Source organism: Siniperca chuatsi, linkage group LG12 (genome assembly GCF_020085105.1).
Source record: "Siniperca chuatsi isolate FFG_IHB_CAS linkage group LG12, ASM2008510v1, whole genome shotgun sequence".
NCBI lineage: Eukaryota > Metazoa > Chordata > Actinopteri > Centrarchiformes > Sinipercidae > Siniperca > Siniperca chuatsi.
Genome location: NC_058053.1, coordinates 18,755,478 through 18,768,156, shown reverse-complemented (window position 1 = coordinate 18,768,156; position 12,679 = coordinate 18,755,478). Strand labels below are relative to the sequence as shown.

The 12,679-nt window shown below is 38.9% G+C and overlaps 1 protein-coding gene and 1 long non-coding RNA gene across 4 annotated transcripts in view; both read left to right on the top strand.

Moving 5' to 3' along the window:
• The window catches only part of mgat4a (alpha-1,3-mannosyl-glycoprotein 4-beta-N-acetylglucosaminyltransferase A), a 32,089-nt gene that overhangs the window by 10,015 nt on the left and 9,395 nt on the right, over positions 1-12,679 (top strand). The window contains exons 2-4 of one of the 3 annotated variants that reach the window (XM_044218018.1): positions 4,823-4,990; positions 5,931-6,071; positions 9,633-9,767. In XM_044218018.1, coding sequence (XP_044073953.1) covers positions 4,823-4,990; positions 5,931-6,071; positions 9,633-9,767 — 444 coding nt within the window. Of the gene's footprint in view, positions 1-4,822; positions 4,991-5,930; positions 6,072-9,589; positions 9,768-12,679 lie in introns of those variants that run through there. The other 2 variants (XM_044218020.1, XM_044218021.1) reach the window with 2 other exon arrangements.
• On the top strand, positions 1,184-4,791 carry LOC122886101. Its single transcript, XR_006380257.1, has 2 exons — positions 1,184-1,766; positions 3,345-4,791. It is a non-coding gene; the product is annotated as an uncharacterized LOC122886101 (long non-coding RNA).

The window sequence follows — 12,679 nt, the reverse complement described above, 5'->3', positions numbered from 1 at the left end:
TGTGCCTCAGCCACAGTGCAGTCCCTGATGTGTTTCAGCATGCCATCGTCAAACACACACAAGAAGGCCGTGAGCTGTGTGTGCTGTGGGGCCAGCACAATAGAACAATAGAATAGCGCGAAAGTCACTGCGGTCAATATGACCGCGTATGGCCGAAATAGGTAAAAATGATCATATTTTCTTTGCCTTTTGTTTAATTTATATAAAACCTATTGTAAATAAAAATACAAATACTTTTAGGAAAAGTCAGGTACCAGCAAGATTGTATTTTTTTTATTCAACAAAGTTATTGCACATATAAATTTCAAAACGGTCAAAATGACCGTCGTGGCCATTCTAGTGTTAAGGCATGCTTTAAGTTTAGCTAACTGATTAGTTTCATTTGGCTTGATCGATTGATATAATTGGGTATCATCCGCATAACAATGAAAGTTTATGGAGTGCTTCCTAATGATATTCCCTAAAGGAAGCATATATAACGTGAATAGAATTGGTCCAAGCACAGAACCTTGTGGAACTCCGTAAGTAACTTTGGTGTGCATGGAGCATTCATCGTTAACATGTTAAAACTGAGATCAGTCTGATAGATAGGATTCAAACCAGCTTAGTGCGGTTCCTCTAATGCCAATTAAATGTTCCAGTCTCTGTAATAGGATGTGATGGTAAATGGTGTCGAATGCAGCACTAAGATCTAACAAGACAAGTACACAGACAAGTCCATTGTCTGATGCAATTAAAAGGTCATTTGTAATTGACAAATGACCACTGACTGGCGACTGCTTTCTCAAGGATCTTAGAGAGAAAGGAGAGGTTAGATATAGGTCTATAGTTGGCTAAAACCCCTGGATCAAGAGTGGGCTTTTTAAGACGAGGATTAATTACAGCTAGTTCAGCTCAGATCAGTTCATTATAATTATAATGAAACTTTTTTCAAGGGGACCGTTGCTTCTGTAGAAAGTAGTAGCAGTTTTCCAGTGAAAACTGTTGACGGCTAGGTCTGCGGATTATCCTGAATAACATTTTTTTTGTAAAGGCACATTGTAGAATTCTTGAAATGTCATTTTTCAGTGAGCACCACAAACAATAATAAAATGTTTTCTCCTTGTGTTAGGATGGCAGCCGAAATCTCAAAGAGGGATATCTCCAAACCTCAGCAGATCCATGGCTAGAGTTTTGTAGGTTTTTTATTTGTATTTTTTGTAATTTAGGTTAATTGACCATTTTAAACTATTTTCGTTCTCCAAACAGCTGTTGAATCATCTGTACTTCTGGTAAAATTTTAATAGAATTAATCACCACTTTTTCTCAAAAGAGGTATTTAACAGTGATTTTCCAGTTGTTGCTGTTGTAATAACAAACACCTTCTAAACATATAGGTGAGGTTTGATTTCTTTTTCCATTTCGCAACTAAATGTTTTGAATACAGTAGACCGGGGATCAGCAAATTTAAAAGAACAGTTTTTCAGCACTGCTCGTTGGCCAGCATATCCTGCATGTGTGGATTTCCTGGCTATTTGTTTAGACATTATTTGTGATTGATTGTTAAATCGAACAGTTGTTTATTTCAAAGTGAAAATGTGCTGGAATAGTGAAACTTTGCTTTTACAAGGACATCATTATGTACTGCAACTCTGTCATTCATACAAACATAAACTGCACATGTCCCTCATCAGCACTCATGAGCCCACAGTCAGCAGCCTGCATCGGCAAGGGAGAGTGAGGTCAAGGACAAGATCACTGTGACTGATAAAACTCTTAACTCTCTGGTGAGTTCAGGATTGGATTTCCGTAAAGTATTTCTCAGCACTAAGATCCTCCTTGTCCTCTCAAACTGTGAAGTTTGGTAGTTTGAAGATCTTTGTCTGTCTGTCAGCTCTCTCTGAAATCCTGTCTTCAGGTAGTTAAATGCTATTACTGAGGTCAAAGTGAGTCAGCACAGTGTCACAACAAGTAAAACAACAATCATGTTGTGACTGTTACTCAATAAGTGCCTTTAAACTTTGTTTATAAAGGACATCTTTGAGTTTTCAAAAGTCAATTAATTGAGTTATGCCAAAGTTGATGTTTATTCATTTGCCTCCATTTTTTTTCCTGAATTACAAATTGAAGGACCACTAATCAGTTAATTTAATTGATTGAAGCATCCCTACCCAAAACTGAACTTTTGGTAAATGAGAATTAACACATTAAATTCAAATTTGCTGAATGAAAGATTTTATAAGGAATATCTACTAAGGAATCTACTTTTTGGCGAGAAGTGTGTGTGTGTGTGTGTGTGTGTGTGTGTGTGTGTGTGTGTGTGTGTGTGTGTGTGTGTGTGTGTGTGTGTGTGTGTGTGTGTGTGTGTGTGTGTGTGTGTGTGTGTGTGTGTGTGTGTGTGTGTGTGTGTGCACACATGTCTGTGAGTGAGTGTGAGGCCTTGAGTCTGTTCATTTCAAAGGCTAGTTGTTGAGCATTCATCATATATCCGACTCCCCTTTCCTCCCATGTATCTCATTAATAAATCAATAAACTAAACTGAGCAAATGAATTAACAATGACACGTCAAGGCAAAATATCACAGGAGAGGAGGGGCAATAGGTATACGTAAACCAGGAGAGAACATGTTAAGAAAACAGGTTGGATGCAAACCGAAGGAAGGAGAGAGGTTGCCGAGCTCAGAGGCAGAGTATAGCCACTCAGCCCTGCCCCCGCTACTCATAGTTCTAGAGTGCAGGGAAGAATAATATAATAATATATAATATAAAATAATGAGATTTTATTGATGTGCTCCAGACCTCAGGTAGGTCTAATTGTTTAATGCATTATGTGTAGCCATTCAGTCATCCAGTGGCTGTATACCAGAAGAGTAGGTTCACCATTCACCCTATTATTTGAATTTAATGTTGAAACCACTTGATTTGTAAAAAACAAAAAACAAAACCCAAAATGGTTTTTTTTGCAGCTAAAGGAACATTTTTATGTGAAGTCAAGGTCAAACTTTGTTTAGCAGGAATGAAAGTATATCAAGAGTGACATTTAACTGAAATGAACATACTTTGGCATTGACACTGGTAATGGGGGAGGCAATTCCTTGAAAGAGAATGTGTTATTACAGTTTCACTAATACATCTGCATTGGAAACATAGCTAAATAGAAACCTTATCTACTTCTTGTTTCTGTTCCTGTGGTGCTGTATCTGTCTTTGTTTCTTTGCACGGTGGGATTACAGGTGTGGTTTCATCTCAGCAGGCCTGGAGTCCTACAATCAAAGGACTGATGTGAAGATGAAAGTCTGTTTTAGTTTGAAGCTGCTCTTTTCATGAGGTTTGGGCCAAATGACAGCCTCTGTCTGTGTGTCTTAGAGATCAACATTCAGGAGGAACAACATGGTTCTGTGAGGAAGAGGAGCCAGGGCAGAGTGGATGGACAATAGCTCAGTCACAGAGAGAGTGATGGAGAGGGGAAGATAAAGGGAGTCTGGGTTTTGTTGTAGTGAAGGGCTCTCCAAAAGGGCACAATAAATCTCCCCACAGAGGAAGATCAGAGACTGGCCAAACCCACAACCCCACCTAAACACACACACACATATACACACCTGAGATGTTCTTTGTGTTCTCCCTGTAACCTCATGAATTTTGGAACAAAATCAAGTCTGTACTCTAATGTCAATTAATGCCACACACATGCTCTCTTGGCTTTAAATCACTATCATCCCCGTTTCTAATCATCTCCCAAAGTAATTATTATTATAATGAACTTTATATAACACTTTTCAAAAAAGGTTACTTAGTACTTATACAAAACCAAAGCAATAAAACAGTCAGGTAAAAGACAAAACTAAAAATACTAAAACAGAAAAGAAACCCAGCACAAAGAGAATTTAACACAAAAACAAGTAAAGTAAGATACTCACTGTGCGTATCCAGCTTATTTAATACATCTATGATTTCACCAACAGATCACCGCTACTCCCTTTTTCATAGAATGGCACAGCCTCTACTTTCAAACCTACACCAACCGCTAAACTTCTGTTTCCTGATAAAAGCTCACCACGTACAGGTTTCCTCACATTTTTGCAGTAAACTTCCTCTAAACCTCAAAAGTAATTTCCAGTAAAAACATGCAGCTAGTATTGCCAATAAATTGCTGCTCCTGAGTGCTGTATCATTGTCGACCATCATTATATAATACTGTAGTAGTTTAGAGACTTGAAAAGCAGGCAAAAGATGAGTGCTGTAAATCCCTGTACAATCTAAGGATTCCTGGTCAGGAAATTGAAAAAGTAGCTCTCTTCCTCCCCTCAACAGCATGTCTTGAAATACTCAGTTCAAGTGCAGAATTAAGAAAATTGTATCCCTTATTAGGGATATTTAGGCCAAGGTCCAAGTAACAAGTGATTAGTTTTTGGTGTGGATCCGAAACCAGGAATTTTTAAAAAGATTTTTTACCGTTGTGATATAGGGTATGTTTGAACACGTCTTCTAATTAAGAACTACTGTACTTACTTGAATGATGGTACATGAAGCATAAATGTTTATCATTACCAGTATTTTGATAGAACCAAATCCAGATGCAGATTCTCAACATTTTCTCTTATTAAAATAACTCCTTTAATGCTCGCCGCAGCCCTGGCAGAAGGGAGCGCTCTGAGTGATTTCTAGTAATGACTTTGTTGCCTTTCTACTGTATGGTGCTACTGTATTTATTTTTAAATAAATACAAGTGGTCCTTGAATCAGACCGTTGTTTTATTTTATTTGTTTTAATTACTGGAACTTTATATAGTGCATGTTGTCACCTGCTAATTCGCCCTACTTTGCTTCTTTTTTTTTTTCTTATAGAGAAGCTGATAGCATACCAGCGGGAGTTCCATGCCTTGAAAGAGCGCCTTCGTGTGGCAGAGCACAGGACGCTGCAGCGCTCGTCTGAGCTCAACAACATTCTCGAGCAGTTCAGACGCGCCATCGCCGAGACTAACAGCAGCAAAGATGCCCTCACAAACTTCTCAGGTAGCTGACACACATGGAGACTCATTAACACCAACTGAGCTTCTACACTGTCATGTAAACATTAAAGTTTTTCAATCACTTGTGCGCAACAGATCTCTTAGTGTTGTCTGTGAATTCTGAAATATTCTGATTTTCATATAATGCAGCATCCCCTCTTGCATTGGCTCTGCATCACCTGTTGTATAGGTTAAAATCACAAACATGCAGTGCTCCCAGATGTAACAAAGGCTTTTTTTTGTTTTTGCCTGCTTTTAGATTTCTAGACATTGTAACACAGCATTAAAGCTAGGGTAGGTAATGCCCGAGAATCTATCAGAGACTGAAGAAATTCCCACCCGCTCCCTTCAGACCTCCCTCCAAAGCCCCCAAAACACATTTTCATATGCAATGAGTGTATGGGCAGAGTGTGCGCAGGTAGGCAGGCAGGGAGGTAGGCCAGCCAATCATTTCATTCAGGCTGAATGAAATGATTGGATGGGCTTATTATGGGCCTGCGACTTCTAAGAGCTACCTGATTTCTAATGAAATGAAACTGGTTTTTGAAAATGAAATCTCACTGTGATTATATGATTTCATCTTATTATTGGCTGCAGCGGACTAGTACAAAACATCAAGAGCCCTGCATAGGAGAAATAATATGAGAAACAGTATGAACGTGTACACCAGGAAGTATGGTATAAGTCGCAAACATAGACAGGGTCCTGCAGCCAGTGAGTATTCATATACTCGGGAAGATGCCTGATTTTCTACTGTGAGCAAGTCAGTGTAAAGTTAAATATTTTATTCAATGATTCTGTAGTTATTGCATCACTGTTCTTCCAGAGCACTTTAGTGTTAACAGGTGGTGCTTTTAAAAGTCAGCATAATTTCACTCCTGTCATCATTTGATGAAACTGAGAAGAGAACTCCACTTAACTTTTTTGTCTGTGCCTGCTTTCAGATGAGACACAGAAACTACTGAAGGAGCTCACAAATAGGAAACCTCTCCAGGTGCCAAATATCTATCACCACCTGCCTCACCTTCTCAACAATGAGGGCAGCCTGCAACCTGCCGTACAAGTTGGTCTCGGACGCACAGGAGGTGAGAAGCGCATGCACACACTGCAAATTCAGTACAACAGTAACTTCCCTGATTAATGAGGCTTTTTCTCCAGAATATGAATGCTTGTCCTACACAAACACAGTAAAACCTCCAGAGATCCTCATTACACCAGGGAGAGAATCAAGTCTCAACAAGTTTTCAGTTGGTGCCTAGTTCACAACAAGTATGCCCTCTGGACTGAGCTTTGCAAGTGTAGTGTATGTTGCAGTGTATGTACAGTATATTTCCCTATTTACTTTAGAAGTAATGTATCCTACTTTTTACCTTGATCGAACAGGGATTTCCCTTTTTCTTTCAAATCTCTAAATCGCCTACTTTTTTTCTACCTGCACTTTGTGTATTCAAATGCTTTTCTGTTGTCCTTCCTTCTCTCTTTTATTGAAACTAAGAGATACACTTTACTACGTTTTGAAAAGTGCTATACAAAGAAAGTTTACTTTAGGAACATAAACTGAAGCTAAACGCTACAAAATCTAATTTTTACTAAGCTCACAACCCCTTTCATATGGATTATTCCTCTCCTGTTTCACTCTTTTCTATTAATTCTTAGTTTCAGCAACCCCATTTTTATGTTTTATTTTCCTTCCCTTCACCCCACAAGCAGTATCAATCTGCCATATCAAGTTCTCTCTAAGAGGATTACTTAACTGGCATTGAAAGTGTGATAGGTGGAGTGAATTTGGAGCATGAGTTTAGAGGCTGAACAGCTCAAATTGTGTTTCCCCATTCCTAATGACAATGACTGAGGGGAAGAACAAAGGCCCTAGACGAATTAGAAGACAGGAAGAAGGGATAGGTCAAGAACAAACAGGAGTTTCTCGTTTCTGGCCCCCATAGCCTGTTTGATCAATGAGTACAAGGTATTCCCACAGGAACCAAGAAAAAATGCAAGGCCTATCACTGCCGTCTCTGAGTCAGTGCCAGTCTGTCTGGTTCATGATAGGTATCTGTTACCTCCAGACAAGGTTTTAAGATTCTCTTTTGGCTTTTTCTTAGAAATCCTGGAGAGAATGCCTAGCCAGTGAAAATGCAGAGTTCTGTCTCTGCGTACTGCCTTGTTCTCGACAGCTTCCCACCCCAAAACACTATCAGTTGTGTTCACTGGAATGCACAGCCAAGCTGGAAGTACTGCTAATGGGAAGTGATCTCTGCGCACGACTGCCTCAGAGTTTTGCCCCTCCACCACTCGTACATGCCCCAATAGTGCCTTTAACCGCCCCTTTTTTCTCTCCTATCGCTCCTTGTTTTTCTTAGTCTGCCTCTGTGTCTTTCATTTTTTACTTCACCCCTTGTTTCTCTGCTGGTCTAAGCATATCTGACATAAGGATATTAATAGCCGTGCAAATTAGGACATCATCCCACTTTAAATTGAAAAAGGATTATGGGAAGAAGCAGTTCAGGGAACCTCTGAGACTGAAATGGTTGGAGTAGGGCCTCAATGAAGCCTCTTTCAGACAGAAACCAACAAAAGAGCATTATTGTAAATACAGCCTTGCTTGTTCCAAACATATATGGCACGCTTGCCAACTTTTGCCCATTTACACACAGTCAGTACTTTATTGCCAAGCAATGACCAGCTATTAAGCATGTCACAAGCTACAGTTGAAGATCCCTTTTTTCCCCCAATCCCTTGTACTGCAGTCTGTGTCGCTGCTGACTCTTCTATTGACCTGAGGAGAGTGTAGTCAGTCACATATCTGCTCAAATACATGCGTTGCAAACCTGCTGATTACTCTGAATGGCAGAAATAGTGATCTTAGTTCATTAATCAACACAATCTAATCAACAAGATCTAATCTGAAACTAATTACCTTCAGTGGCAACTCTGTAGGTTTTAAACACATTCATACCCACTACACTCACTCACTCATAATCCCTTTATACACCAAGGACCTATCTGACCTGTGCTTGAACCTTATACCGTATATCAAACCACACCCTATGTGCAGACATTTTTGGCTGATATACATCACCAAACACAAGCCAAAGCTTTTAACAGTCACTGATTTTCCCTTGAATTTCAAAAACAATAGTCTATTGTTTCAGTGTAGGTGCTGATTGGTTAGCTGCATTGCTGTAATGCCACATTGAAAAAAAAAAAGACATTGTATTTTCCATCTGTAAGCAGTAACACGTGTCAAAGCAGCTGACCTTTGCATGACATGTCACCTGCAAATGTCTGCACATAGGGTGATGATCAGACCCAATGCCCACATGTTGCTGACATTGGAATGTAATGATCAGGTTTGTTGTTTTCCCATGCTTAAAACGTGGGTGTTTTGGGATGCTTGTCAGACAGTGTGTCACATACATGTGTGGCCTCAGTCTATATTCACCCTACACCTACAGGTGTGAAGCTTGTACCATTGATCTTTCTTTTGTGGAATATTGTGAATTTCTTCATATAACTGGTGAAACAGTATGCACAGTGTTAAACTGCACACAAACAGAACCAATACAACAAGGAGTATAATTACTGTTTCTGCAAAGGTCCCCTCTATAGATTGCTGGTTGGATAATGCAACCCATATAATGGGGAGTAGGATTTATGATGGCTCTGACTGGTTATTGATGGTAAGACTTGTTTTTACCAGGCCCCTTGTGTTATAGATAAAATGTATTGAACGAACCACTTAAGTAACTATACTATAAATTTAGAGTGTGAGCGATGTGTGGAGGATTTTAATAGGTGGTCTACTTAGGTTGTGGATTGTAGGTTTTCCACTAGCAAGCTTGGTTTAAAAGGGGTATCACTCACTTGCGTACACACACACACACGTTTGTTTCATTATCCCTGTGGAGGACAGTCATTGACATAATGCTTTCCCTAGCCCCTTACCCTAACCTTAACCTAATTGTAACCTGTACCCTAAAACCAAGTCTTAACCCTCAAAAAGCAGTCTCTACGCCCCACCGGGATATCACACACACACACACACACACACACACACACACACACACACACACACACACACACACACACACACACACAGTGACCTTCAGGCTTTGTAGGACGTTGAAAACTTAAGTTTTAAAGAAGGTTCAGTTTTTGTCATTAAAATATAGCATCCAGATTACTCAGGATGCTTCTCATCCCTAGCAGCAACACATCTCTTCCAGAGGAAAACAAAAGTTGGTATTTACTTTGATACAGAAGCAGTTGTAATTGTAATTTTCTTAAATTTATTCAAACAAGATTTTAATTAATCATTAAAAAGGCTTCTTTTTTAATTAGTTAATGAAAAACCAAAGCAAAGATATGGTACTGTATAGATACAAACAAACAAACAAACAAGGACATAAAATATGCGTAAGGCTTCACACAAAAAGAAAACAAACTCCCCACCCTGTTGTTGAGAACAGAGGAGATGGACAGCCATATACATATGCCACTATGACCACATTTATTTGTTTTCTTTCATTATATTTGTATTTTATTTCATTAGACTTAATCTATATCTTCTATAATTAATTCATGATTTTCTAAACTCCAAAAGTAAAGAATGTGGCTGATCCCACCCTGGACACAAACTGTTTCAGATGCTCCCCTCTGGCAGGAGGCTGCGGTCCATCAGGACCAAAATCTCACATCACATAAACAGTTTCTTTCCTCATCAACAAGGCCCGGGACCCCCACTGACACTGGCTCTCATACCTACCCAACCACCCATTATGGTACAGTATACTCATACTGTAAACCTTTGCACATTCCCATGTAAATATTTTGCACATTGGACAAACTGTCATTTAAATAACAGTCATATTGTACATATTCTTTATTATTTTCTTATAATATTTTTTAATATTCTTTAATATGTTATTGTCAATTTTATATTTATGATTCTTGACCTGCAGTACTTGCTTTATCTTTCTTTATATTTCTACTGTTTATTGTTTTGCACCAAAATACCAAAGCAAATTCCTTGTACGTGTAAACTTGGCAATAAAGCTGATTCTGATTCTTCTTCTAATATGATAAATAACATGTTCTCTCTAAATATAAGAAATGAATGTATGGTTCTTTTTATTAACATTTACTTGTACATAGTTATCAGTATTAGTTACATTTGAAAAATCACATAATTAACTTAATAAACCTAATAATAAACCTAAAACGTTGATGAGTCCTCAAGTCAAATTGAGTGTTATTTGCTTGAACACACATGCTTGCATGATTATTCCCACTACAAGCAATGATCCAATGATGTCAGTTCCTTCCTCAACCTAAATAATGTGTAGCTATGGTCAGGAAAATAATTTTTTTTTTGCCATTATCACGAAATGAAAAATCATATTAAAAATTATACTGGTATTATCGTGAACGATACGATATGGCACACCCCTAAAGCAAACAACATTTTGCTGGACATTACAAACGCAGCCCAACACCAGCTCCTTTTTATGTGTATGGCATGCCAAATCGGTTCTTTTCACTGATGTGACAGAGAAGCGGACAGAAATGTAGATTGTTTTGCTTTTCCCAAAGGAGATGAAAGGATGGCAGAGTGAAGCGGGCAGGCTGATCAAGGGACACGGGGAGGGGCAGTCTTGGAGTTGGTCCTGCTCACGCTGCACTTGCACGCTTTATCACTCATTCACTGTCTGCCACCCTCCCTTATTCTGTCACTCTCTGTCTCTTTTCCTTCCTCCCACATTCTCCTTTCATCCTCGACCTACTTTCTTGGTGGTGGTGGTGGGTGTCGCTATACGACACAGAGCTCAGTGTGAGAAACACAAAGCAAAACTGGGACAGATTCTCCACGCTGCACAGATCACTTTGAAGGATTGCACCCTTTCTCAGGTCCACTGTGCCCTCACATCAGCTTACTTCACATGCTTACCCTTTTAAACGGTACATGCACGCATTAGCCCTGGTTCCTGTACTTCACAATCGTTACTGGCCTTTTTGGAGAAGTGGTTGGAACTTTACATTTTATGCAAAACGTTATGCAAAACTGCCTTCTGTGGATTGTGACACTAGAATTTGAATTCAGTAAAGGGCAGGGACACCATGTATAGAGAAAGAGAATGCTAAACATGAAATAGCGAGTACATAGGCTAATAGGCAATTTTATGCTGCTGTATTATTTCCCTAAGCATGAGGAAAACACTGATTCAGTGTCAGATCATCTTTGACCAGTATATGACTTTTGACCATCATGTTACTTAGCTCATCCAGACTTGTTTTCTTCAGCTAAGAAATATATATATTTTGTCTTCTACAGATCTTGAACTATTAATTCACACTTCTTCCATCTAGATTATTGTAATTCCCTCTGCACGTGCCTCAGTCAAGCTGCTCTAAATTGTTTACACTTGGTTCAAAATGCAGCTGCCAGGCTACTAACTAGAACTAGCCGTCAGTCCCACATTACCCCTGTTCTTGCATCCCTCCATTGGCCAGAATAAACTACAAGATCTTGTTGATTACATATACGTCTCTGCATGACCTTACCCCCAGTTACATTTCCGATCTCCTCGTTCCTCATTCCACTTCTCGACCACTCCAGTCTTTAATTCTTGGCATATTATCCATCCCCCACTCCACCTGCAAAACAAAAGGTGATTGCGCCTTTGCTGTTTTAGCCCCAACACTCTGGAATCATCTTCCCCAATCTATCAGATTTGCTGAATCTTTGGACTGCTTTAAGCAGCTTCTAAAAAACATCTTTATAGGCAAGCCTTTTTATAGATCTCCATCCCTGTCTTCTGTTTTGGTTCGTTTTAGTTTGGTTTTGTGCTGTGTTTTATATTGTAATTTATCTCTATTTATTTACTCATTTATATTTTTTTGTGTGTGAAGCATTTTGTAACTGTGTGTTTTAAAAAGTGCTATATAAATAAAGCTTTACTTACTTACTGATAACTTGTTCATCCTCGCATTTGCAGTCTCACCAGTGTGGGCTTGCTGTACACGCTCCACTCTCTCATTCCCTCACTCTCTCTTTCCCTAGTGAAAGTGATCCTTGTTTCCTAGTAAGTAAAATTAACTGGTTTTATGTCTGTAACAGTCTGTTTTTTTCAGTCTGGTGTACTGTTCGGGGAATCTCTCCATATTAAAGAAGAGGCTGTCTGTTTAGCCACAATCACTCCAAGCCTCAGACAATAGGAGCAATAAGGAGATGACAATAGCCACTCTCTTTTCCTCTCTTTCCATGTCTTACTGTTGTCTCACTTCATCAGCCTGTCCTCATTTGAATGTAATATCTGCTCCTACTTGTGACCTTTCTTAGCTCAGAGATGATTATTAGCTTCATATTTGAGATCATTTGCGTGGATTTTGCTGACATAATCGCTTAGTTGACTGACAAAATTAATTGATGACAATTAAGATTGATTGATTAATCATTTGGTCGTGTATCAGGTAAAAAAACCTGATACACAAAGCTATTTTCAGCTTCTCATAGGATTTGTAGGATTTCCTCATTTTCTCAGTTTTTTGTTGTTGTGATACCTTTGGGATTTTGGACCATTAGTCAGACAAAATATGCAGCTTGAAAATATCAGTTTGGGGTCTGGTAACTGATATTTTTATAGATGAATTTTAATAAATTAATTGCAGAAATTACAGATAAATCAGTAATGAG